The 27946-nt window shown below is 43.4% G+C and overlaps 2 protein-coding genes across 3 annotated transcripts; one reads left to right on the plus strand and one right to left on the minus strand.

Annotated features, from left to right (window-relative positions):
• Positions 1 to 676: 676 nt before the first annotated feature.
• LOC136494570 (PI-PLC X domain-containing protein At5g67130-like) lies at positions 677 to 3215 on the plus strand. 2 transcript variants are annotated; one of them, XM_066490722.1, is made up of 9 exons: positions 677 to 903; positions 1021 to 1143; positions 1351 to 1488; positions 1590 to 1688; positions 1783 to 2086; positions 2201 to 2424; positions 2552 to 2638; positions 2746 to 2846; positions 2956 to 3215. In XM_066490722.1, exons 1-8 carry the CDS (start codon positions 799 to 801, stop codon positions 2773 to 2775), a joined length of 1110 nt encoding a protein of 369 aa, XP_066346819.1. In that variant the 5' UTR covers positions 677 to 798; the 3' UTR covers positions 2776 to 2846; positions 2956 to 3215. The 2 variants fall into 2 exon arrangements, with proteins under 2 accessions (XP_066346819.1, XP_066346826.1); XM_066490729.1 differs by having other exon boundaries at positions 2552 to 2629.
• Positions 3216 to 4988: 1773 nt separating this feature from the next.
• LOC136463825 (uncharacterized) lies at positions 4989 to 6756 on the minus strand. The gene is made up of 4 exons (XM_066462812.1): positions 6603 to 6756; positions 6244 to 6521; positions 5919 to 5976; positions 4989 to 5035 (listed from the first exon to the last, which is right to left on the minus strand). Exons 1-4 carry the CDS (start codon positions 6754 to 6756, stop codon positions 4989 to 4991), a joined length of 537 nt encoding a protein of 178 aa, XP_066318909.1.
• Between the last annotated feature and the right edge of the window lie 21190 nt (positions 6757 to 27946).

Raw genomic sequence — 27946 nt, forward strand, 5'->3', positions numbered from 1 at the left:
ATCTAAACAAGGCCGAGCCGTTTACTCCAAGTCTTCAGCTACAGTACTTTGGGAGAGAGCCGCTTTTTACTGTTACGGGACGGGGCCAGTATCCAGGACTGATTCATGTCTGGCGCGCGCCTGCCTGCATGGGCTGACGACCTCACGCTCAGCTGGGTTTTTGTCATCCTTTGACTTTGACCACAGCAATTGAATGAAGCAACAACCAGCGGTGACCTGACGAAACCGGAGCCTTGGAAGCAACACCAACCCCGAACGGCCGATTGTTCTGTTCACGAAATTTCTTCCGTTCATTCACACGATGAGATCGGCGGCAGCTGTCCTGGGCGGACGCGAACAAACTTCTTTCTTTTCAAAAATAATAATAAATCCATCATTTATTAATAGATAATAGCAGCAGCGCGGTCGTTACTGCAGGAGGATCTGATTTTACAAGCACTGACAGTGTTAGTTGCCAAATCAGCACGGCCATTCCTCGTCTGAATGTGGCAAGCATTGCCTTCCGTTCCTGCAAATCCACCTGCGATCTGTACTCAATCTACTGGCAGTCCTACAGTCCTAGTATAAATCTTGGGACAAAGCTAACCCTGCACTCCAACCACCTTCCCAACAATCTCTCTCTGACGATTGATTTGTTGATTAGTCCAAGGTGGACGGAGACCTTGAGGAATCCTGAACGGCATTATTCTTTCTCGCCGCTGTTCCTCTCGCTCTCTTTCTCTCTCCACCTTTCGACAGAATTCTCCGGCGCGGCGCACCAGCAAAAGGAAAGGCGAGATCAATCACCCACACGGCCACATGGGCCGCTCCTTTACAGAGGCGCCTGTTCGGGTTGTGCTCGCGCCGCCGCTCCTGCTCCTCCTCTTCTTCTTGCTCGGCCTCCTCCGACCTGCGGCTGCCAATGTAATTAAGCGGCGGAGGACGTCAAGAACTACTAACCCGTCGGAAAATCCTCTCCTTTTATCTTCCCTGGATGGATTGATTAATGGTTTGATGAGCCTTGGCGGGTTCTTCTTCCAGGTGGGGGACTCCTGCTCCACGAGCGCGGACTGCGGCGCCGGCCAGTGGTGCTTCGACTGCGAGCCCAAGTTCTCCGGCTCCCACTGCGTCCGCTCCGCCGCCACCAACCCATTCCAGCTCATTGTAAGCCTAGCCGCCGCTTCGTTTCTTTGTTTCTTCTCTTCTAGTAGTTCAGGAAAACGGACGGCGAGCAGTTACGGCCCTGTGCGTTTGGTTTACGAATTATCTTTGTTTAATATGATTTCTGGCTCCCCAGATATGTTCTCGATCGATTGCAAATCAATTCAGCAATCCTGAATGAATCCACGGCTCTGCTTTTTTGTCTCGCAGAACAACTCGTTGCCCTTCAACAAGTATGCCTACCTCACGACGCACAACTCATACGCCATCGTCGGGGAGCCTTCGCACACCGGAATCCCACGCGTCACCTTTGACAATCAGGAGGATACGGTCACTGATCAGTTGAATGTAATGTCCCTTCTGATTCTCTGATTATTTCAGATGTCCTGCTGTGCATCTCCCCACCTGGAATTCACATTCTCGCCGCGTTTGCTATGACATATATGCAGAACGGAGTCCGGGCACTGATGCTCGACACATATGACTTCAAAGACGATGTATGGTTGTGCCATTCAAGTGGAGGGAAATGCAACGACTTCACCGCATTCGTGAGTACACTGATTCACTGAACATGGCTTAGCATCTCAACTGAAGGCATTTCAGACTACGCCGTGTTTTACCATACTTTGGGGGTCATTGTAGGAACCTGCACTGGACACTTTCAAGGAGATCGAGGCATTCCTTTCGGCAAATCCGTCCGAAATCGTCACGATAATCCTAGAAGACTACGTTCACGCGCCGAATGGACTAACGAATGTGTTCAACGCCTCTGGCCTGTCGAAGTACTGGTTCCCGGTGTCGAAAATGCCACAGAGCGGTCAGGACTGGCCACTTGTCAGCGACATGATTGCAAGCAACCAGCGCCTCCTGGTGTTCACCTCTATCAGCTCGAAGCAGAGCACAGAAGGCATTGCTTACCAGTGGAATTTCATGGTTGAGAATAATTGTGAGGCATCGGTTCCTGTTTCTTTTTCTTTTTACTTTTTTGTTTGGTAGATTGAAGTTCAATTAGACGCCACCGGTATGCTTGAATATAACATACTATTTCACTTGATCTCAGATGGTGATGATGGGATGGATGCTGGGAAATGCTCAAACCGTGCTGAGTCTGCTCCTCTCAATGACAACACTAAATCGCTGGTCCTCATGAACTACTTCCCATCGGTCCCTGTGAAGTTGACAGCATGTCTGCAGCATTCCCAGAGTCTTGTTGACATGGTGAATACATGCTATGGCGCAGCAGGGAATCGATGGGCTAATTTTATCGCTGTTGATTACTACAAGGTACTTGGAATATGAAAATCAATCTTTTCACAAGAAATTTTATCTAGTTGTGTATGGAAGCACTGTTCAGACTTTTCAGATTTCCTACAAGATGAGGCTGACATTATTTTGGACTGAAATATTGCAGAGAAGCGACGGAGGGGGCGCATTCCAGGCCACAGACTTGCTCAACGGTAGACTGTTATGCGGGTGCCAGGATATCAAGGCATGCTCGGTTAGACAAGATGCCTTTTCCTGTTATGTGGATTAATGTGCATTGTTCTTTTGGTGATATACTAACCACTACATGAATTCACCCCCCTTTGTTTTGGCCATTTGCAGCAAGGTTCCGGTGTAGTATGTTCTGCATAAGTTCATAAGAAATAGGAATTTGATTGGAGTGGTACATTCATGCAAGATTACAGAAATGCAATATTTACTTGGTATGGTGATGACAAGACTTCTTTTGCTTGACCTTCTTGCTGCGTACATCCTCTTGTTGTACTTAAATGCTTGTAACTCTCAACTCTGAACATATTATTTGCAATGCAGGTGGTGTGATGATAGTAGTTTTAAGGGAAGACATAATTAGAATGTAGATTACCTGGGAGTGATGCAGCAATACAACAATGTAAACGATAGGAATATGGAAGACAACCAGAAGTTTCATGTTTGTGAATGAGAGTTTACTTTCAATTCTTCTAGTTTTGAACTGGAAAAGCACTGAGACTTCATAGTCCAGATTTGAATCATTTCTGAATATGCAGATAAAAAAAGAAATATACTTTGTAGAAGTTATTATCCGATACGATAATAACTGAGTGTTGTAGAAATGTGTATGTTGCGATGGATTTGTGGTCACACAAGAATGGATCGAGTTTGGTCACACAAGAATAGATCGAGTTAGGAATGATGATATACGTGACCGCCTAGGGGTAGCACCAATTGAAGAAAAACTTGTCCAACATCGGTTGAGGTGGTTTGTCCATGTCCAAAAGAGATCTTTAGAGGCACCAATGCATTGTGGAGTCCTAAGCCAAGCTAATAATGTGAGGAGAGGTAGAGGTAGACCAAAATTGACACGGGGGAGGCAATAAAAAGAGATTTAAAAGCTTGGGATATATCTAGAGATCTATGTTTGAATAGGAGTGCTTGGAAAGCAGCTATCGATGTGTCTGAACCGTGACTTAGGACTCTTGGTGGGTTTCAACTCTAGCTTATCCAACTTGCTTGGGACTGACAGGCTTTGTTGTTGTTGTATTATCCGATGGGATATCCAGGAGTGTGTGTATCAATTGTTGTCTTCATTCCAAATTATAAGACCTTTTGGCTGACTAGGTTCATAGCTATGCACTTAGATATATAATGTATAGATATATTGTAAAAATAATGTATTAGAAAAATCAAAACATCTTTAGATCGGATGAAGTATTAAAAAGAAGTTTGACCATGGGGAGATGGCATCCCTCTGGGTTTATCTTAACGAAGGAGCGTGGTAACATTTATAAAGTGTCACTAGGACTAATACTGGGCAGCTGCCTATGAGTTGCAACAGATCTAAGATCATATAAGCGCACATAAAGAATGGGGAAACTTTTATTTTTTCTTGAAAACATAGGCGAGTTGTGTTTCTTTGTATTAAGAGAAGAAAAGGGACGAGAACCCTTACAGCACACACCAACGCAAAATCAGTTCAATTTACAAAAGGCTCGGAAAACTTCTACGGAAGATCTGCCATCGTCTAAACCAGGGTTTATGTTATCGATGAAAAAAATATCAGGGGTCACCAATAAACACGATATATTATATACAGTACATCCGAACTATCGGATAAAATTTGAAAAGAATTAAAAAGTTTAAATGAATTTAAACAAATATTGACAAATGATTCCTTTTCCCTGCTATTGGAGGCACCGATAAACACCAAATATCAGCTATATCACATACTGTAAACCATGCTTCCAACTAAGTGATGCAAGCAACCAATGACAAGCTGAAACACTGTTTCGGCTGATTTGTTGTGAGAAAAACACTGTTCCGGCTGAAAAAAACAAGCTGAAAAGTACGGATTATAAGATAAGCGAACAGGGCCGACAACGATAATGGCTGATTTTTCTTTCTCTTCTCAACAAGTATGATGTTTACAAATGCAATTTCGCAATCTATGTAGAATTGTTTTATGTAGCAAGATAATAAAATAGACAGGTGTGAATCCAACACTAGGACGGAGCGCGCGGGGGCTTGAGTTCCCTAGCATAGAGCCCCTGTGTATCCTACAATTTTGTAGCTGTGAAAACTTTGATTAATACCGAGGAATTCAATCTGTGTTCCTATGTTCTGATTTCCTGTGGTGAAACTGCGTTTAAGTTCTGGTACTTGTGTGAAGCGAACCCTGTGTCATTTGACCCTCCTGAAAAGCTACCAACGAAAAGAGCAGGTGTCAGAGATTCTCCTGAAAGGCCACAAGGGCACAAGTCAAGTCTTGGGGCATATATAGAAGGGGATGGGAAGGAGCCCCCCTAGTACTTCTTTCTCTAGATCCACCTCAACAGAGAAACAATAAGCAGCAAACATAAATCCATGTACTAGTAGTCATAATGTTTTCCATGTATGGAAGACATGAACCAGTAAACTGAAGCAAAAAATAAACGTTTAAAACATAAAAGAACACTCTGTGTCTCTATGGTATCAGAATTGTATACTGGACATTTGAAGACAGTCAACCGAAATCTACTGCTATGGAAACAAAATCTTCATCGAGAAAATAAATAGGCTTTTGCATAACCTTATCACTAAAAAAATAAAAAGGATATAAATAATGAGGATATTTTTCACCAAAGTGTTACTAGCAAAAGCACGGAATTAATGTTCTTGCATCGTCTGATTTTACGCGATGGATTATCCATATTTTTCCAACCATTATAAAATTTCTCTTCACATATATACTCCACGCCTAAAAACAAAGTTTAGCATCTCTTTGTCATTTGATATGATGAAGTACTCATTCCAATGAAAATGTAAAGGCGGTATATATATAGTATTCATACCCGTATTTTTATCTTTCTTCATCAATTTATATATAATTACTCTAGTACATATTGCCGTATTGTTAGAACTTGTTTGGATCTACTAGCATCACTAGTCAAGTAGCTAATAGTTGCCAATTGGTAGTATGGGTTGATTGGATCTACCTACTAGGCTACTAATAAGTGGTTGGTACCTATTAGCAATTATTAGCAGCCCCAAATCTACTAATAAAACTAATAGCTATCAGCTCTTTAGCTAATAATAGTTGGTCTATTATCATGTATGTTTGGAACCACAGATAGTCTAGTACTATTTTAGCTGCCAGGATCAAACCGTATATTTATTTGAAATGTCGTATTTTCAATAAAATGTCAGTAATGTCACGATATGTTGACGTTCTAAACACGTGTTGAATCTGTAGTACTCAATCTAGTGATGTCGAAATTTATGCATAATTCTTATACATAACTTTTATGCAGTACACATACGTACGAAGCTGTTCGCCTGTTCCTCAGTCCTCACTGAAAGCTGCAGGCTCGAGTTGTCCTGTAGGTGTGAATGTTCAGACGATGATGCGGGAGAAGAAACCTTTGAAATTCTGATTGGACTACACTACGGGATACACGAGCTTTGCCGAGTGCCCGGCAAATCGTTTGCCGAGTGTTACACTCGGCAAACGACACTCGGCAAAGGTTTTAACGGCAAAGAGTTGTTTGCCGAGTGTCAAACGTCAGGCACTCGGCAAAGACTATGCCAAGTCCCAAAAAACACTCGGCAAACATTTTTCGAAAAAAAACAAGTCGCCAGCGGCACCATCACGCCACCGCCACCACCACCACCACCACCACAGCCGTCGGTCACCACCACCAAAGCCGCCCCGCCGCCGCCGCTGCCGCCACCACCACCACCACCACAGTCGCCGGCCACTACTACCACCACCACCACGCCCCGCCGCCGGCCACCACCACGCCGCTCTCCGGTGCGCTCCTCCCTGCCGGATCCGCCATCGGAGGGCATCTCCCCCACCGGATCCGCTGCCTCCACACTGCCGCTCCCCGCCGGATCCGCCCACCGCCGGATCCGTCGTGGATCTGATCACCGGCGAGGGAGAGAGTTAGGGAGATGAAGAGAGGAAAAGAGAGGGAGATGGGGAGAGCTGACCTACCTCTGACCCACGCCAGATCCGAGCCCCAGCAGCCGGATCCGACGCATGCCGCCGTCGCGAGGCCCACCCGCCGCGGATCCGCCGTCGTGGAGCTCCCCTTGGCCCTCCTCGCCGGATCCAATGCCAGCCGCCGTCGCGAGGACCACCCGCCGCGGATCCATCGGCCTAGAGCTCGCCTTGGCCCTTCACGCCGGCGGGGGAAGAAGGGAGGGGAGGGCCGGGGCGCCGGCGGGGGAAGAAGGGAGGGGAGTGGCGCCCGCAGGGGAATCAAGAAGGGGGAGGGGCGGGGGAATTAATTAGGATTTTTGTCCTTTGTCGAGTGTCCTAGGGCACTCGGCAAAGTTTTTTTTAATTTTTTTCTTGTCATTCTTTCCCAGAAAAAAGATTTTATTTCTTTGCCGAGTGCAAAAAATAAAACACTCGGCAAACCTCCTCTTTGCCGAGTGTTTTTTTTGACACTCGGCAAACCCCCTCTTTACCGTGTGTTTTTTTTGCCGAGTGTTTTTAGCGCAGCACTCGGCAAAGAACTTGTTCGTCTAGTGCCCGAGAAAATATACTCGGCAAACATAAAAACACTCGGCAAATTTGACGTTTCCAGTAGTGCTAGAGATAGTACTAAATTAATAATGCAAATAAATGGTGGTCCCTATCCTCCTAGGTTCGCGGCATGTTAAAAACCCCACAACATTTTTTAATTTTAACTAGATATATGCCCGTGCGTTGCACGGGGTCACGAATTTTTGCACGCTCGTATGATGGACGCACGTTGCTTGTTGCTCAGGCGAACATATTGAAAAACCTACAAATCTAATTACATAGTAAATACAAAGTAGTTTCATGATCTTTATCATTTATTTTTTCTTAAAAATAAAAAAATAAATAACCATTATTTTCATGGTCTAAGATTATTTATAAAATTTATTCTCTAAATCATCATTAGGAGAACCATTGGAGTAAAGATAGCTATATCTTTGTAGCCTCTAATAGCTTTTCTGTATGTTGTATACACTCTATAGAGTCATCCTTCACTCTCCATTTTTGACTAGTGAAAAATCCGTATTGCGGATGTCTATATTTATAGATCCATTTAAAAAGACCGTTGAAGGTTTTTTTTTTCACTTAAATCTCTATTTGTATAAATTTGGAAGGATGTAAAGGTTCTCTTAGAGTTGCTCTTACATAGCTTCTCTAGAAACTAAAAAAGCTAAAGCTTCTCTAGAAACTAAAAAAGCTAAGCCAATAATCATTTCTCTTTTAGTTTACACATGTAAATGTTCGAAATCATTTAATATTATTTTTATTATGCTTACAAAAGCATCTGCAAATGCTCCTTTCGTGTTTGAATGGGTCCCACTGCTAATTAAAAAAAAGAAAAGACAGTCTATCATCCACGTATTGGCTGTGGTGGCCCATGGCACAGTGGAGAATTGAATAGATGAGACCAAGGCTATTCGCACTCGCCAACCTTTATTTCCATACTTAAAAAAAATATTATATCCTAGTCATCGAGATTCTCTACTCTATATCTATTTCTTCCGCACCCATATTATCTCTATTCCATACTCTATACCCACTATTCCATATTTTATTCCCCTCCCTCTCCCTTTCTCTCTCTCACCAACTCTTTCTCTTTCTGCTACAGTATTTAGCGTGCTGTGCGGCCGGTACGCTGAAAGTAGCGGTGGGCAAGGCAAGCGCGCGTGCTGCAGAGCCGTTTGCAGGCACGGTGCGCGCAGTACGGCACCACGTGCTGCAGGGCTGTTTAGCGGTGCTCGCTGCAGATAGCCTAAGTGGAAGCGGTATGGTAAAAGGGCAAAATAAATTCCACTGACCCGACTCACTACAGGGCCGGGATGTGGCCCAATGCCAGAAAAATCTTCCCCTTCTTCGTCACCAGGTTCACTCGCACGTCCTCATGAACCATCGTCGTCTACCTCCGTCAAATACACGCAGAACCATGGCCGCACAGGTAGAGCAGTCGAGACTACGCGAGTACGCGATAGGGGAGAGCAATCGAGCCCGCGCGACGGGCGAGGGTTCGCCATAGGGAAGAGTCGAGCCTACGACGGGGGAGAGCAGTTGATACCGCGACGTGGGAGAGCAGTCGAGAGGCCACGACGGGGGAGAGGTCGCCGGCGGGGATGTCTGGCGGCCGCCAGACCGATCCGGCCCTGTTCCCAGCCTTCCTCTTGGTGGAGCACCTCCTCGACGGAGCCTCCAGTTCTGTCGCCGCGTCCTCCATGCTTCTTGCAACCTAGCTAGCTGTCGTTGGCTTGGCTGAAGGATTCGGCAGCGGGGTGGTCTGGATCTATATGAGCGCATCCGGGCGTATGTAGCCACAGCCGATCATCGCGCATTGATGGAGCGATTGATGCACGTGTCCAGTGTGTATGTAATAGGCGTGTGGTACGAAGCGAAGGAGACACTCATTTAACACAGCCCAGCGACAGCGCTTGTAGATGGGCACGGACAGGTACAGCTAGATTGCAAGCAAGGGATAAGATTGTCCAGCAGAGAAACTTTGCATTGGCGTCCCTACAACAGACGTCATGCTCCACGTACACGTACGTACACACTGCACATAAACACATTATTACATGGGCCACACGCTTGATTCCTTTTGCCGTCGCCAACACCAACACCACCCAAGCTTTTCATGTCTTCGATCGATATACAGTCTTTGCAATATCATCACAAAGCTTTTTTTAGAGCTGCTCCTGTACATGTATCTACCTATATTTTGTGCACAGGACATGCATGCAGCCAGCTACATATGCATACATGTACACAAGCAATAAGGCAAACACGAACTAGCTACTTGCAACAGTATATACGTAGTACGCAGCTAGGTCCGATCCACAATAAGTAACTAACTGTACACTCAAAGAATATTGTTCATTTCTTGAGCTACTCAATTATTTATTGCATGCATGCTGTGCAGTGGGCTATATACGTAGGCACCCAAATATTTAAGAGAGGTTCACTCTCTGATTCTTTAGCTCTGCTCCGTGATTTTATTATGGAGTGATTCACTAGTAGAAAACAGACCTTTTATCCGAGGCAAAAATGGACTCTAGTTCCGGTATTTTTTGCGCCCGGGACTAGAGAGACCTTTAGTCCCGGTTGGTGTCTCCAACCGGGACTAAAGGTCCCTGCCCAATGGCTAAAAGTCCTCAAACCTTTAGTCCCGGTTGGTAACACCAACCGGGACTAAAGGTAGACCTTTAGTCCCGGTTGGTGTTACGCACCGGGACTAAAGGTTCCCTGATGGGTTAGTTCAAAAGGGAAGCATCCCATCCATTGTTAAATGTGTTGTGTAGGTGGGGTGGTAAGCTACGCGCGAGGCAATGCATGAGGTCTTGGGTTCGAATCTCACGGGACGCAACGATGGGAGGCATTATTTTTTTAAAGCTGGGAGGACCTTTAGTCCCGATTGGTTTCTGACCCGGGACTAAAGGTAGACCCTTTAGTCCCGGATGCTTACTCCCGGGTGGGGAACCGGGACTAGAGGGGGTTCCCCACCGGGAGTAAAGCCCATCTCTGTATTAGTGATTTTATTGTATTCCTAAGATGGAGCAGGGTGAGGATCCGACGAGAATTGATGCTCCACTGATGTCCACCAAAATATAAGCTCCTAGCACCTCGTGTAAATGGAGAAGTGATTATCTCATGATCCTCATCTGAATCCGTTGGTATTTTGAGCGTTTAGCTGGTTAGGAGTGATTCTTTTTTTTTTTTTGGAGAAGATGAAACTGGAGCTCGCCAAATGGCCCCGTACACACACGCTTAATTAATTCATCATATTTGAGTGACAAAACAAAAGGCGCGCAAAGTGTGTGAACATGAACAGAACGTATATAAGTAGTTCATTCACACGCTAGCTAGCTTATATTATTAGGCTTGATCAATAACAACATATAGATAGCCCCGTTCGCTTCGCTGAAAAAACAAGTCGAAACATTGTTCCGGTTGATTTGTTGTGAGAGAAAAATACTGTTTCGGCTAAAAAAAAGCTGAAAAAACGGATTATAAGAGAAGCGAACAGGGCCATAGATAAATAGATAGATAGATAGATATTATATGTAGACAACTAACTAGTAGATTAATTATATTTCTGATCCTATAGTATATATATTATATTAATTTAAGCGGTGGAAGAAATCAGAGATGATCAACGACATCATCATCATCTATCTGTACTCAAGATCCAAATCGAAGAGATCAGAGCTCGAATCGCTGTCCCAGCCGTGAGCAGGGTTAATATTACCACCACCAGCAGCAGCAGCATCATCTCCTTGCAATTGCTCAACCTCAACCAGCTCGTCCTTGATGTTCTGCTGCTCACTTGATGCCGATTCTGCTGCGTCGACATCGAGCATCTTCTGACGGTGCTCCTCGTCGTCCCAAGCGCCGCCGCCGGGCACGCACCTCACTACCCACCTCTCCTCGTCGCCGCCGATGCCCCTCACGACCGTGATGCCCTGCAGCCTCCTGTCCCCCGTCGCCACGCCCAGATCAAGCTCGTCGTCATCGTCGTGCGCGCCGAACAGACCTTGCAGCTGCATGCTGCTCTCGCGCGAGGACGGCGACGGGGAGTTCGCCGCCGCCTTGAAAGTATTATTGGCAGTCTCTTTCTCGCCGCCTGCTGCTGATGCCACCTCCGCCTGCCGCAACCTAGTCGTCGACGATGGGGCCTCCTGCTTCTTGTTCTCCTTGCGAAAGCTAGTTCTCGGCGACGGCGACGGCGACACCATGGAGCTCAAGAGGGCGGCGAGCTTGCTCTTACCTGTTGAAGGCAGCCGCTTGGCGGCTACTACCTGCAGCTGCTTATTGGTGGCGTGGCGCTCTGCGTGACCATGCAACCCAGCAAGCTGCTGCTGATGTGTACCGCGCAAACTGTTGTCCTCCATCGTCACCGTCGTCGTGTCACGCTGCACCACCTTAGCTTGGAAGTACAGCCGGTCGGCAGACGGCTCTGTTGCACTGCTGGGACGACGACAGTCCTCGTCAGGCGCCGGCGGCAGGCTGGCAAAGTAACTCGTCGCCCCGAACACGTCGAGCTCTCCGGAGCTGCCGTGCTCCCGCCGCCGGCTCTGCATCATCATGAGCTGCCTGATGATGTGCTAGATGAGGATGGTGGAATAATGCATTGCGGCGGTCGGGCTGTTGGCTACGTAGACGTGCTAGTAGAGTTAGATCAGTAGGCTTATAAAGGCGATGGAGAAGGCCAGAAGGGTCGAGGGGGGATGCATATATGTCGTGGTGGTGGTGCTGGAATGCTGGACGTGAGGCTGAGAGGGCATGGCCGAGGAATGCGCGGCACCGGTACATCCGGAATTGCAGATCAAATGTCATGTAGCCCGAAAACGAGAGCTTTTAATGGATCAAAGAGTAGAGTAAGAATCTCATCCTTTTTGTCCGCCCGTCTAGGCGGCTAATCATTGCATTGCAGTGTCTGAATATGGCCATGTCGACACCACTACACCAGCATGTGACTCTCAAGCTCACTAATAAAGCTAGAAAAACAAATTCCCGTAAGTAGAAGAATGCTGTTGTAACAAAAGAATTCTATTTAGTATAATCATGGACTAATAAAAGCTATTAGGGGCCATTTGGTGGCTACGGCTGATGGAGACGGGGTGCCCGATCTTCCATCGTGTGGAAATTGGTGGAGAATTGGCATACTATTCAGCCTCCAACCACAACAAGATCTAAACGATGCAATCGCAGCGCACCTTTGGTTATTAACCTTGCACCGCCTAGTTGACCTCTCCATGGCGACTAATCCTTGCCTGTTAATCGAAGAACACAAACAAGAATAAGAAAGAACTCAACCGAATTTGCTGAAATAGATTAAGCACTCAAAGTTGGGTTCTTACAATCCAATGAATAGCGGAACTATTCAATGATAGATTAATCTAAGTAAAATTCAAACCCTAACTTGGGGCGATGGCTATTGAATGTGTGGTCATAGGATCGGACAAGGATCCCTGACGTGTCCCTAATGGAATCTGATGTGATAGATGGTCCAAAAGACAGTGACATAGCACCCTAAAAGATTTTATACACCCACTTGTTTTGACGATTCTCGCGGACTTTTAAGAACTTTGGACATAGGGCTAGTGCCATATAATGGAAATTTTATCTTCTTAGCTTTCCATGCACATGTAGAATGTAAAACGAAGTCTATATGTGATGTGAGCCACAATTTTACTGTGGGCTGCTCCTTAATTGAGTCCAAGGTGGAATCAAACTTGCTTTGGGTCTCCAACTTAGTTTGCACGCCCACGCTGGTCTTCTCTACATCCAAGCCTCTAGCCAAGTACTTCCTTTACCTCTCCATAGTTTCTTAGAATAATAATTGCAAGGAAAATGACACCTAGCAGCAGGGGCGAAGCTACAGGGTGGTCCCTGTGGGCCGTGGACCACCCTGCGCTCGGCCCAACCAAGGTCCGTACGCAAAACTGATTTTTTTCTGCAAGTGCAACAACACTGAAATATTTTATTTCAATATATGATTTTTTGCAGTATTGGATTATTGGTTTGATATATTGAAACATTATATAATTCTTTTGCAGAATTGTTGAAACATGATCGAAGAGGAGTGGTGATATTGAAACATATTGTTCTTCAAATATTATGGGTATGTAATATTTCATTTCTATGTTAAGAAAGTTATACTCATCTATTTTGTGAACTATGTATGTCCTTTTTATCATTAATTGCGTTTTAATATACTTGTGTATGTATATGTTAAATTCATAGTGGTAAAAAAATTTAGACAATGGACCACCATAGCTACAAATCCTAGCTACGCCACTGCCTAGCAGGAGTCGTATTTTGGTGATTGTATGATAACATGGTCAATGAGACTAACATTATTTGCTAGTATAGAGGGTTTTAGTTCTATAGATGCAGGGATGGACTTTGGTTCGCTATATTGAAGATCAAAGTAATCAACACCTCAAATGAAGTTCAAATAAAAGTGTTAAAGACCATAGAAGACATGAAAAGCACGCAAGACAACAAAAGTATTTGAAAGATCAAAGCCGAGACAAAGATGAATGAATTGATCTTGTATGATTTTGGATCTGCTCAAACTGATTTGAAATCAGCTAAAAGGTGTAGAGCGCTTCGTTAGCTTTCGAAGAAGTCCAAGATCATAACAAGTTACGCCCAAAATACGAAATTGCGTCGTGCTAAAAAAAGAGCAACGAAAATCTCTCATGCTGAACTATGGTGACTTTTCAGTTCTTATCAGAACTCAAATTGTCATGGGATGAGTTCAAAGTTGTACAACACTTCTTTAGCTTTATATGAAGTCCAAGATTATTAAAATCAAGTTCGTAGCAAAGAGTTATGCCCAAAACACGAAAGCATATCGTGCTAAAAACTGAACTACTAGCGGAAAAAGCTCTGGTGCACACAAGGAAGCTCTGATGACAGAACCCCAGTAAACACCAGAAGTAAAGGTGATCACAGGAAAGCTCCGGTGCTCACAGATAAGCTGTTGAACGGCTAGTAACAACTAGTTTTTGGTGTTGGGGCTATTTATACCCCTCCAAATGTCTAAGAAAGATGTACTAGAGTCAAGGAAAGTGTGTGGAGAGTTGAGGCTCATCCATTTATGCTTGAGACACCAAAAGTGCTTTGATAAATATTAGATGATTAGTGAGAGTGCTTTGTGAAGTGCTTAATCTAGTTAAAGGTTGTTTTGGCACTTTCTCTAGGCTTAGGCTTAGTGTTTAATGAGGTTTGCACACCTCCATACCTTCCATGCTTGCGTGCACCATCTCTTCTACTCTAGGTGCTTTGTAGTCTTGCAAGACCCTTCGATGTGTGGACAAGCCATCTAGGTTGTAGTCCGGGAATGAGTGATCCACGACGATTTGGCCAAAAATTTGATAGTGAAGACAGCAGGGAGCGACCTGAGAGAAGACCACACGGAGGCACACTGCATGTGGGGAAGGACCATGGGCTATCTATAGAGTTATTCAAATGGGAGCTTGGCCCTTGCGAGGGGCTCCAATGAGGATTAGGGGAAGCGTGAGCTTCTCGATACCTCGGAAAAAATATCGTCGTAAAGGGGAGTTTTCCTTCTATACCACATTTACGCTTCCACATTACTTGCATTCCTTTGGTTGTGTGCTTTACCTTTCTAGTCTAACTTAATAGATTAGTTGATAGAATTGAAACCTAAGGTGCAAAACTTCTTTTGCGATAGATGTAGCAACACTTTTTTACCTCCAAACCCTATCTTTTCTCGACTTTTCAGCACTTTTCTCGACGTGATTTATCAACACTCTAGGTAGTCTTGCCAATCCTAAGACACCCTGTTGTGCATCTCTCCGAAAGGTCTTTCTGTTTCTAAGAAGCGTTCATGGATGTTTCAGATAAAAAACGAGCATCTAATCGGTCGCGCCAATGCAACCTACTAGCTGATCTTGCTGTTTAGATCTCCCTTTGTTGTATATCTTGGCCTTGTGCTGCTTGGACGATCTATAGCCTCTATTATTATGCTGGCCGGATTTAGCGTTAATGACAAATAAACAAATCTGTTCATTATGATATGATTACCAGCACAAACCACGTTTGCAGTCGAGTGATAACCGTACCATTTGTACAATTTTCGAACCGATTGTGTACCCTACCATGACAATGGTAGAAATAATAACAACCATCACGGTTGGCAGACAAACAGCCTGTTCGTTTCGTCGTAAACGTTTTTAGATTATTTACTACGAACTAGTTTGGTGTAGAAGAAAAATACTATTTTAACTTATAATCCACGGTCGTATATAAACAAACAGGTGAAAGCGACTGAACAAACCTAACCAGACTGAAAGCGACCAGACTGAAAGCGACCGAACAAACGAAGTAACAGAGTTAGGAAAACGATGCCAACAGTAATATGTGTAACAGAGTTAGGAAAACAATGCCAACAGTAATATGTGTACGAATTCTCTTGGACTTCTGCCGAAGGTACTGAAAAGGTGTGCAGATGTTGTTTGGTTGCAATTCTCTCCTACGCAAGGAGTGTTGTTTTGAGTAGTCAGGATATTTAAGTTTTGACCATCAAAATCTGTTGCATATATTTCAATTGAACTAAATATAAAGTAGTTTCACCTTGCTATAATTTTCATATATTTTATATAATACTCCCTCCGTTCTAAAATATAAGAGATCCAAGTTTAAAATTTACCAAAATATAATGTATTTTGGGTTCTCAAACACCTCTCTCTTCTGTTTTTTTTTTAGAAAATACTGAGATTCCTTTTAAACTTGGCGTCATCTGATAACTAAGGAAAGTAACTGAACTACACCCTCCATCCTAATTAGTGAAATACAAGGTGGTATTTTGCCAAGCTCCTTATTTTTCCTAAAAATCGCTTGGATCTCTAATCCCTTATACGTCAGGACAGGAGGGAGTAGTAAATAGTAATGTAGTGATAAGATTGGTAGGTTGGTATCCAAAACAACATTATTTTGAGATATGGGGATTACATCAGGCCGAGTGTTTGGTTTGAGGAATGAAGTAGTTTATCATCTTTTCACTCTTAACTTTTTTGTTTCTAGAGGCGGATATTTTTGCTATAAGTACATCGATTTAAAAATGATTTCTAGGAAAAAAACAAAAACAAGTGTTTATTAGTATTCAAACCCATGACCTTCAACTTAGACAACACCTCATTGCCACACACTTATTTATGAGTATATATAGGATGATATCTTACTGTATTAAGTAGCCTTGTATTGAATATTTTAGTCACTATATGATCTCAAATGAAAAAAAAAGTTTCAACTAGAAAGTTTTAAAGCTTGTCAAGCAATACAACTTTAGTATATGATGTCTCTATACGAGATAGTTTAAAATTTTTAAAAATTTGAAACTCAAAATATAAAAATAATAAAATAAAACTTCAAATAAAAAAAATTATCAACTGTAAACTTGTAGATTGGGCTGAACACTACATTTTTGGTACTATCCATGTGAACATTCAGGGTCGTTTGGAAATTTCAAATTTTGAATTTCAAAATCTAAGAACTTAAAACACATATTTGGAACTCTAAACGATTTCTAATAAACAACTAATCAACTACAAAGTTGTAGATTGTAAAGAGAACTGCAACTTTGGTATTGACAATGTCAACATCCAAGATTGTTTGAAAATTACAATTAAATTTCAAAATCCAAGAAGTTAAAACAACTTTTATAGACTCTAAATAGTTTCAAATAAAACATACCAACTACAAAATTGTACATCGCATCTACAATTTTGTTGTGAATTCATCTTCATCCGACTTGTAAGAAAAAAGTTATGAATAATTGTTGGTGAAGCTTAACTCGTATTTATACCGCCAACATTTAAACAAAATTAACAAAAATGAAAACCAAAACTTAGGAATAGGGCTTTTAACTAACATTCTCCATGAGTTTTGGTACACAGATGTTTTGCAGAGGCAACACGTGAAAACACACTAAAATGCGCAATAGAGAAGGCGTATTCAAGCAAAACACAAAGCAAAGCCCAAGATAGCCCATCCAACTCCATTTCTGGGCAGAACACCAGTGTGGCAGGGGTCCAGGTCCACCCAAGGGCCCACCTAGCGAAGACGGTGTGGGGAGGCGCCAACCAGGGTGCGGGCGCACCCTAGGTGTGGCCGCACCCCCCCTTGCTGCCTCTCGGGTCCACTCTTTAGGAGGCGGTGCAATTAATGCCCCTAAGGACGGTTGCATGGGTGCTTACCAAAAATACCTCACCAAACCGTCATACTCAAGGCTATACAAGAAGACCCCCTCCTCACATTTCAAATCATCATACACTTGGAGAAGAAGAGCAAGAGCACCTACATTTCCATTAGCTTCTAGCTAGACTAGAGTAGGGAGTGAGTGAGGAAAGAGTGATGAATAGCGGAGTAGCGGTTCCCTCTACTTCTTGTACTCGGCAAGCCTTGTACATCAGGTGGACGGAGTGCCGGATTTGTTGGCTTCCTCCTCTACACTTGTACCTCTACGATCGTCTTGCTACTTGGAGTAAGACGTTCGTGTTCATCTTTTGATTATGGGTTCTTAAGAAAGTTATCTTTGTTCTTACAAGCTTGCGGGTTCTTCGTTCGTCCCTAGGGTGAATACTCTAGTAGAGGACTCATGATAAAGACGGAAGTTCCTGGCCAATGCTAGAGTAGTGATTGATAGCGTAGACATGGTGTCTAAGCTAGAAGTCACCTTCGGTTGCCTCGTATCCTTCGGTTGAGGGGTAGGCGGTAGGTGGTGACAGCCATGTCCGTCCTTCATAATCCCTATGTTCGGAAATGGCGTAGAGTTGTAGGCCGGCTATGCTTAGCAGACCAAGCGTTCACCGGTGCCCAAAGCAAGTCCGTAGTAGCAAAGTTACCTTTTCTTAAGATCTCTAATCTTTGGAAGAACCTCACTACCCAAGTTATCCTTCCTCTTGTTCTCCTAGGTAAACTAGCCAAGAGACTACTTACACCTCCGTTCCTCATGGAAATACGATATCCTGAATACCACCGGGTGAAGTGCTACAATGGGACTTTCGTGCGCTTGCGGACTTTTCTGCTTACGCTAAGAAGCACCAACAAGCATTTCTGGCGCCGTTGCCGGGGAACGGTTGTCATTTTAGCCTTCGCACCTAGTTTGCCTGCGTATCATTTGTTTTTACCTTTCTTTTCTTTTTACTCTTTTCTAATGGAGCAACCTACCATTCTAAACCTTTCTGCTCCCAAGGGTGAGTTCATTGAACCACCACAATCATCGAAGCCAATCATAGCTTCTAGTTACGAACTCTGCCCTGGCTTCATAGCCATGGATCGGGAACAGACCTTCTTGGGTTAGATTATGAAAACCCCTACCACCACCTAAGGGAGTTTGAGCAGCTCTGTGCTTGCCTGACTATCTCAGGCATGTCACAAGAAACACTTCGGTGGAAGTTGTTTCCCTTCTCACTTGATGAAAGGGTGAAACAATGGTACCCCCATAACGTAGGGAAGGTAGCTGGCGATTGGGAAGAACTAAGGAACAGATTCTGTCTTGCGTTCTTTCCTATATCCTGAATTGCTGCCCTACAACAAGAGATCCTCAGCTTCCAACAAAAAGAGAAGGAAACCATAGGTGCAGCCTGGGACAGATTCACAATTTTAATAAGATCTAGCCCAGACTTGTCTATTCCTAACCATGTGCTTTTACAACATTTCTGGTTAGGGCTTAGCAAGGAATTTGCCCTACAGCTTGATATAGCTGCCGGAAGTTCGTTTACCCATAAAACCACGATAGAAGGAGAAGCCCTCCTAGACCGCATTCTAGAGAACACTCCCCCGCTAGAACCCCTCCGTGTAGAACCCGAGCTAAAACATGAGAAAGTATCTTCGACTGAGACTGAACCTTTAGAACCCATAAAGAGACCCTCACCCAAACCAAAAGATCCAGAGGAAGGTTTCCAACCTTCAGACCTTCCATATTTTGAGGATGACTTTTTCGAAGAATTTCTCAGAAAATCCGTCAAGGAGTTGATAGCTATCATGAGTTCCGAATGGGTAGAAGAAGTGGAGCTTTCATCTGAAGAAATTTAGATACGCACCCCTTCCTCCACCATCCGATGGTCAATCAGTAGAACCTTGGTGGATGTCCTCTACAATCCTACAGTCGGAGCTAACCTCATGTTCACGTCTTTTGCTCACACCTATTTTAGCGATGACACCATCACTCTGACAATCAAAACCTATAGAATTACACCACATATTAGACTAGAAGGACTAGGGATTGTTCATAACATTTCACTTTATCGTAATGACAATGAAGTCCCCCTAGACTTCCACGTCTTCGACATCCAGGATTTTGATATCTTAATAGGGCATCCCCTAGAAAAACTCTTCCTCGATCTACCAAAAGTAGGGGATTTGGACGTAAAGTTAGGGAGAGACACTTTTTCCATTCCTATCACCCGAGCCAAAAACTCGGTGGCAGAATCTCTCCCCCATTCTGACCTACCCAAGGAAGTATGTCGGTTGTACCTTTTGATTCTCCTGAGTCATCCTTAGAAAAGGATGCGAAACTCTTCATAGAAGAAGAGGACAATTTAGGAGAAGCCATTGATCTTCCCCAAGAGGAAGTACCGGCATGACCTCCGGATGAGCTAAAACCCCTACCCGCTGGCCTACGTTATGCTTTCCTGAATGGCGACAAAGAAACTCCTATAATCATTAGCGATACGCTTTCTGATGAGAAGACGCCCAAACTCATCGCCATCTTAGAAAAACATAGGTTAATCTTCGGGTATTCCTTGCAAGATCTCAAGGGGATTAGCCTGACTCTCTGTATCCATCGCATTTCGATAGACCCTTTGAGTACACCAACTCAAGAGCCTCGGCGTAGGCTCAACAATGAGATACGGGAAGTCATGAAGCAGGAAGTCCTCAAACTTCTTCACGCCAAGATAATTTATCTCGTACCACATAGCAACTGGGTTAGTCCTGTCCAAGTGGTTTCAAATAAAGGAGGAATGATGATCATTGAAAATAATAAAAATGAGTTAATCCCACAGCGAACCGTCATGGGGTGGAGAATGTGTATTGATTACCGGAAACTCAACGCGACAATAAAGAAAGAGCACTTCCCACTGCCTTTCATTGATGAAATGTTAGAGCAGTTGGCGAAGCATTCTTTCTTCTATTTTCTCGATGGGTATTCGGGGTATCATCAGATTCCCATCCACCCAGATGATCAGAGCAACATGACTTTTACATGCCCGTATGGAACATACGCTTATCGTAGAATGTCGTTCGGGTTATGTAATGCGCCCGCTTTATTTCAATGGTGCATGATGTCTATTTTCTCAGACATGATAGAAGAAATTATGGAGGTTCTCATGGATGACTTTTCAGTCTATGGCAAAACCTTTGATCACTGTCTAGATAATCTAAACAAAGTCTTGTAGATATGCCAAGAGAAGGACCTGGTACTTAACTGGGAAAAGTGCCACTTCATGGTCCGTGAGGGCATTGTTCTCGAGCACCTTGTGTCTAAGAGGGGGATTGAGGTAGATAAGGCTAAGATTGAAGTTATCGAGCAACTACTACCCCCCCCCGTGAACGTAAAGGGAATACATAGCTTTCTAGGTCATGCAGGGTTCTATAGGCGATTTATCAAAGATTTCTCACAAATCGCTAGACCCCTCATGAACCTATTAGCTAAGGATGCACCTTTTGAGTTCACCGATGAGTGCTTAACTACTTTCCACACTCTTAAGAAAGCACTCATCTCAACGCCAATCATCCAACCACCTAATTGGTCACTGCCGTTTGAGATCATGTGTGATGCTAGTGACTATGCTGTTGGTGCGGTCCTTGGCCAAACCAAAGATAAGAAGCATCATGCAATCACATAAACTAGCAAAACGCTGACAGGAGCATAGCTTAATTAAACTACCACAGAAAAAGAGCTCTTAGAAGTCATTTTTGCTATCGATAAGTTTAGGTCTTACTTAGTGGGTGCAAAAGTTATCGTTTTTACTGATCATGCTATACTTAAATTTTTGCTCACTAAGAAAGACGCTAAACCTAGATTAATAAGATGGGTTCTCTTACTTCAAGAATTTGACCTTGAGATAAAAGATAAAAAGGGAGTAGAGAACACTGTTGCCGATCATCTATCATGTTTGCAAGTCACTAACATGCAGGAACTGCCAATAAATGACTTCCTATGCGAAGACATGCTACTAAAGGTGACAGACACAAACCCATGGTACGCAAACATCGTGAGCTTCATGGTTTTAGGATATGTACCGCCGGTCAAAAACAAAAGAAAGCTGCAAGCATAAAGCAGGTGTCACCTTTGGGATGACCCATACCTATACAGGGTATGCTCTGACGCCCTGTTGAGGAGGTGTGTACCAATGGCAAAAGGTTTGCAAATCATTGAAAAATGCCATGCAGCACTGTACGGAGGCCACTACGGAGTATTCCGCACACAAGCTAAAATCTAGCAGTGTGGATTCTTCTGGCCAACGATGTACGAAGACACCAAGGAATTCATCCGAAGGTGTCGGAAATGCTAGTTGCAAGGTGGCATCACTGCTCGCAATGCAATGCCCCTCCACTACAACCTGCAAGTGGAGATCTTCGATGTCTAGGGCATTGACTTCATGGGGCCATTCCAAAAGTCCCATGACAGCGAGTACATCCTTATCGCCGTTGACTACGAGTTAAAATGGGTGGAAGCATTACCATGCAGAGCTGCTAACGCCAGGCACACTAGGAAGATGTTCCATGAAGTGATCTTCCCTTGCTTTGGAACACCGCGAATGGTGATAAGCGATGGGGGATCTCACTTCATCGACAAAACCTTCAGAGCCTTCCCGAGGGAGCTTGGGGCCAAGCACAATATTGCCACCCCATACCACCCTCAAACAAGTGGCCAAGCAGAAACTTCAAATAAATAGATCAAAAATATCCTGCAGAAAATGGCCAATGCAATGGGAAAAGGATGGAAAGATAAGCTACCTTATGCACTTTGGGCATACATGACAACTTATAAAACTCCCATTGGCAAGTCGCCGTTCCATCTTATTTATGGAAAGAGTTCCATCTACCAGTTGAGCTTGAACATCGAGCTCACTGGGCTATAAAAAGCTAAAACATGGATGTGAAGTTAGGCGGCAAAAATAGACAAAAACAAATTGCCAAGCTAGAAGAATGGCGAGAGAAGGCGTACCATAGTGCCAAGCTCTACAAAGAAAGAACTAAGAGATGGCATGATCACTGAAATCCAACAAAAAGAGTTCAAGGAGGGAGACAAGGTTCTACTATTCAACTCCCAAGTCAAACTCTTCGGTGAAGGAAAACTAAGAAGCAAATGGCAACGACTGTATACCGTCATCAACACTTCACCACATGGCGCGATCACCATCCAAGACGATGACGGTAACATTTTCAAAGTTAACGGTCAATGTTTAAAAGTTTTCCTAGAGCCTTCTTATAACACTTAGAAATAGATAGAATAGATTTAATTGCTTTTGATAAATTCATTCAAAACTTATGAAAAATTAAAAATAATAACAAAAAATATTTATTCTAGCATATTCTTTCATTTATTAAAAATATAAAAATGTTGTTTAACTTCCTAAGCAAGACATCATGGCTAAATGACTTTTTTACCCTCACTAGACAAACCATGATCCTTGCTTGTTCTTGCTTGATTTTTTCTGATCACATGAGTATCCATTCATTATTACACAATCATGTGATTTTTTGCAAAATGAATTTTCTTTTGATTCACCATGATCATGTGCATCCCACAATATCACTCGCTGATCTTGCTGAATCAAATCCAAGCACCAGCATCCATTGAATCCACATACATGCATGAGCATCTAGATGAAACCTCAGGCCAGGGGGAGGAGCTAGGGGTGCGGGCGCACCCATGGTGCGGCCACACCACCCGTGGCTCCGCTGGCCCCCAATCTTCATCCACATCTCTTTGATCCTCTGTGAATCATGGCCATGGCAGTTCTCTATTTGTTTCCTTCACGATAGAGGCCTGAGCTCCTATTTAAACCACCCCAAGCCTCTCCCTCTCTTCACACCAAGCTTCAAAGCTTTCTTCTCTCCCTCCACAAAGCTCTCTCAAGCCTAAGCTTAGCATGGCTAGCCACACCCTCACTTTGTACATGGCCTCTAGCTCAACCTAGGACCTTGAAGGAGTGCTAGTGTCCATCGACTTAGTGCCTGAGAGCTCCTATGTGAGGGAAGAAGCACGGTTGATCACCAAAGCGCTGCTTGCTATCATGCCACCACCAAGTTATGCTATGAGCGGTGGCACTAGCTTGAAGTCCACGGCGCGTTCCAAGGCACCCCTTGGTAGCGCCAAGGAGAAGAAGACGGCGCCAACATGACCAACCACCGGTGCCATCAGCCTCAAGCGAAAGGCACCTGAAGTTAGACGATCAAAGAAACACTCTTTTGTAACACCTTCGGGCAATACGGTCTCTCACGCTAGCTCGTCCATGCATACCGCTAGGCCTAGTCTCTCCAACAGTGGTAGGACTACACAAACCCGATGGAGGGTATGGGAAGGCGCTCATGCACAAGCCTGCTAAAGAACCGGTACGCAAGCCTACCCCGTCAGGAAAAGAGACGACACAATCCTCGGATGCACCTCTTAGGTTCAAAAGGATGGTGAAGCCTCCTATTAGAGGGCAGCCCATTTGATTCTTCAGCAATAGTGATAGTGAGCAGCCATCAAAAGGACCTATGCTCGCCTCACTTAGTGCTAGCAACAAAAGCCTACGCGCAAGCATTAGAAAGGCTAACGATCGTCTCATCGAGAGTCTAGTGAAGATCAAAGACCTCAGTGATGAGATCAATGAGCTTCGCTGTGGCTTTGGAGAAATGGTTGCTAGGGGTGGCAAAGGCGGTGGGAGTAGAGCATGCTCTAAATCAGCCTTTCTAGGCCACTCCCGCCAAAATAATTAGGCACATCTTTATCTTTCAAGATTTTCATTCCAATCATGTTTGAACTTCATCATGTAATGCGCCTATCATTTGATAATTGAATAAAGATTTTATTATTAGAAATATTTGTTGCACTTGTTTTCTTGTTCTTTTTGTTTAAATAAAACAGGAAAGAAAACAAGTGTGGGGGAGGCACCACGCTCACCTCGAACTCAGTTGCACAAAAGATGGCCAAATTCAAACTCGGTTTGTGCAACTTTCACTCTCTCATTCCACATTTAATAGAAGCTTTAAAATGAACAATTTTTTAATAAACTAAAAATAAAATGCTCCATCTCCATGTCTTCCTATGATTAAAGAGTTTGCATACTTTTTATTCCTTGCTAATATTCTTAAAAACTTGTGAACACTTATCATAGGGAACCCATTTTATCTAAGTAATTGATGAATGAGAGATAGTAGGATGATATGACACTTGCTCATTCTTGCAAAGTACTTGGTGTTTATTTTACAAAACAAAATTCAAAATAGCATGTTCCTTGAATGACATTCAAATACCTACCAAGTCCATATATGATCATACATGACAAGACCTTCCACATATATGCCTCTTACTTTGTGTTGAGTTTGGTCAAGTTTTGTGACCCCCTGTTGAGAGATGTTTCATGCTCCCAAGATCAAAACTCATGTACACGCCACAAATAATCAGCTATTCCTACGCTGGGAATACACTAAAACATCTTTCCATCACTAGCCTAATAAATACCCCATGCTCTAAATTATGATCTTTCTAGCATTAAGAGACAGAAAGGCTATGTAGAAAAGTATTGAAAAAGAAAGAATGGGACACGTGAAGGTCCCAAAGTATATAAAAAAAGAGAGGGACACATGAAGGTCCCAAAAGCATTTTAAAAAATGATGAATGATGAGCACATGGAGGCTCATAGAGAAAATAAGCTAGCCATGTCTCAAAATAAAAAGCTAGAAAAGAGATCATATCAAATAGAGGAGTATAGTTCCACCAAAAAAATTCCACACACTTGCACTATTTTGATCTAAGGGTATGATACTTCTCTCCGGTGAGGTCTAGGATTTGACTTTACAATATATGCAAGGTAAGCATGCCTCAAAAACTTTCATCACTACCCAAAGCTCCATATAAGATTTTAGAAGTAGGATGATCAAAGAGAGGCAAAATTTCAAAATATGCCTTGGAAAGGAACCACTTACAAATCTGAATGACTTAAGAGAATCTTTCAAGGAACAAAAGTTATCTTTCTATTTTCAAAATCATACAAAACCCAAGTTTCTAAGCATGAATAAAGTGAGAAGATTAGAATCCAAGCTATTCCATTTTTCAATTACCCAAGATATTTTGGTAGACACTTGGAAGTTCACAGGTTCAGGTGAAGCTTGGAATAACCTATATGCAGATTTTCAAATCAAGAAGACAAACCCGCTTAGTATTTAGAGCTTTACTCGAGGACAAGCAAAGGACTAAGTGTGGGGGAGCTTGTTGACATTGCTTAACTCGTATTTATACCAACAACATTTAAACAAAATTAACAAATATGAAAACCAAAACTTAGGAATAGGGCTTTTAACTAACATTCTCCATGAGTTTTGGTACACAGATGTTTTGCAGAGGCAACACGTGAAAACACACTAAAATGCACAGTAGAGAAGGTGTATTCAAGCAAAACATAAAGCAAAGCCCAAGATAGCCCATCCAACTCCATTTCTGGGCAGAACACCAGCATGGCAGGGGTCTAGGTCCACCCAAGAGCCCACTTGCGAAGGCGGTGCGGGCGCACCCTAGGTGTGGCTGCACCCCCCTTGCCACCTCTTGGGCCCACTCTTTAGGAGGCGGTGCAATTAATGACCCCAAGGACGGTTGCATGGGTGCTTACCAAAAATACCTCACCAAACTGTCATACTCAAGGCTATATAAGAAGACCCCCTCCTCACATTTCAAATCATCATACACTTGGAGAAGAAGAGCAAGAGCACCTACATTTCCATTAGCTTCTAGCTAGACTAGAGTAGGGAGTGAGTGAGGAAAGAGTGAGAGGAATAGCGAAGTAGCGGTTCCCTCTACTTCTTATACTCGGCAAGCCTTGTACATCGGGAGGATGGAGTGTTGGACTTGTCGGCTTCCTCCTCTACACTTGTACCTCTATGATTGTCTTGCTACTTGGAGTAAGACGTTTGTGTTCATCTTTTGATTATGAGTTCTTAAGAAAGTTATCTTTGTTCTTACAAACTTACAGGTTCATTGTTTGTCCCTAGGGTGAATACTCTAGTAGAGGACTCCTGATAAAGACAGAAGTTCCTGGTCTCGTATCCTCTGGTTGAGGGGTAGGCAATAGGTGGTGATAGGCATGTCCATCCTTTGTAATCCCCCACGTTTGGATACGACATAGAGTTGTAGGCCGGCTACGGTTGGCAGACCAAGCATTCACCGGTGCCCGAAGCAAGTCTGTAGTAGCAAAGTTACCTTTCTTAGGATCTCTAATCATTGAAAGAACCTCACTACCCAATCCTTCCTCTTGTTCTCTTGGGTAAACTAGCCAAGAGACTACTTACACCTCCGTTCCTCATAGAAATACGATACCCTGAATACCACCGAGTGAAGTGATACAACGGTACTTCTGTGCGCTTGCGGGCTTTTCTGCTTATGCTAAGAAGCAACAACAATTATGCAACTATCTTTAGAGGTAGGCCTCTTAAGAGTGTCACCTCTCTTAGTAGCTATTTTCAGAGATGGACATGCTAAGGAGTCTATCTCTATTAGTCGATTAACAGAGGCGGTCTTCCTAATACTACCATCTCTTTAAATAATCGATTAACAGAGGTGGTCTCCTTAGGATGTTTGCCTTTGTAAATTATTAACATAGGTGTGCATTTGTCTAGAGCCCATCTCACCATTTTTAGAGGTGGTGTAGTTAATTAGAGGACCTATCTCATAGAATCCGTGTTGTAGAAGTGATGGAATGAGTTGATGCATCGTCACCTCGTACCTCTCACAAGTTAATAAGTAGTACTAGTTTGAGGAATTGAGTCATTCTACGAAATTTGGGTAATAGTCTCATGATGCACCCCCTTATCTAGAATAAGATAGTTCCTCAAAGTAAACACATCTAAATTTTCACTAGTAATGGGATGAATGTACAAAACCCGTCATGAGTGGTGGACAAAGTTGTTGGCCCATACTCCTTGTGCCCCCAAAAGGGTGTTCTGACATTGATACTCCTGGTGGCTCGGGAAACTTTGGAGGAACGGAATAGGAGAGATTTACAATAGACAGAACTCTATCTCGGTCACCTTTTATCTTGGAGAAGATTAAAGACGAAATGAGAATTTGGGCACTAGCAGGGACAAAACACACCTTGGGGCTTGTTTGGATGCACATGTATCCACTTGAATCCATGTGCATTGAAGTAGGTTGTGATGCAATTTAAACTAAATTCCATCTCAACCCACTACAACACACATGTGTTTAGAACTTTAGATGAATACATGTGAATCCAAATAAGGCCTTGTGTAGGTGTTTCTCTCCTCCATTTCTTGCTGTACATTTTTCCCTTTTGCCCTTGGGTTTGTAACCATCGTCTTGTTTTATGAATAAAAAATGGCACTATCTCAAGCAGTAGGTTAGTTCATCAAGAAAAAATCGTTTAATGCATGCTTCTGTTTTCTCATAATAATCTGGTCAAGTTATTCTACCATGGGGTGGTGCTCTGGATTTTTCTATGGAAATGATGTGTAGAGAAGGCTCTTTGCTTCTAATGGAAATGATGTGTAGAGAAGATTGTGCTAGAGGGACACATGTTGACGAGAACATTCCAACGGTACATGCTAGCTCAAGTATCAATCATTCACCAT

The sequence above is a fragment of the Miscanthus floridulus genome, chromosome 1 (genome assembly GCF_019320115.1).
Source record: "Miscanthus floridulus cultivar M001 chromosome 1, ASM1932011v1, whole genome shotgun sequence".
NCBI lineage: Eukaryota > Viridiplantae > Streptophyta > Magnoliopsida > Poales > Poaceae > Miscanthus > Miscanthus floridulus.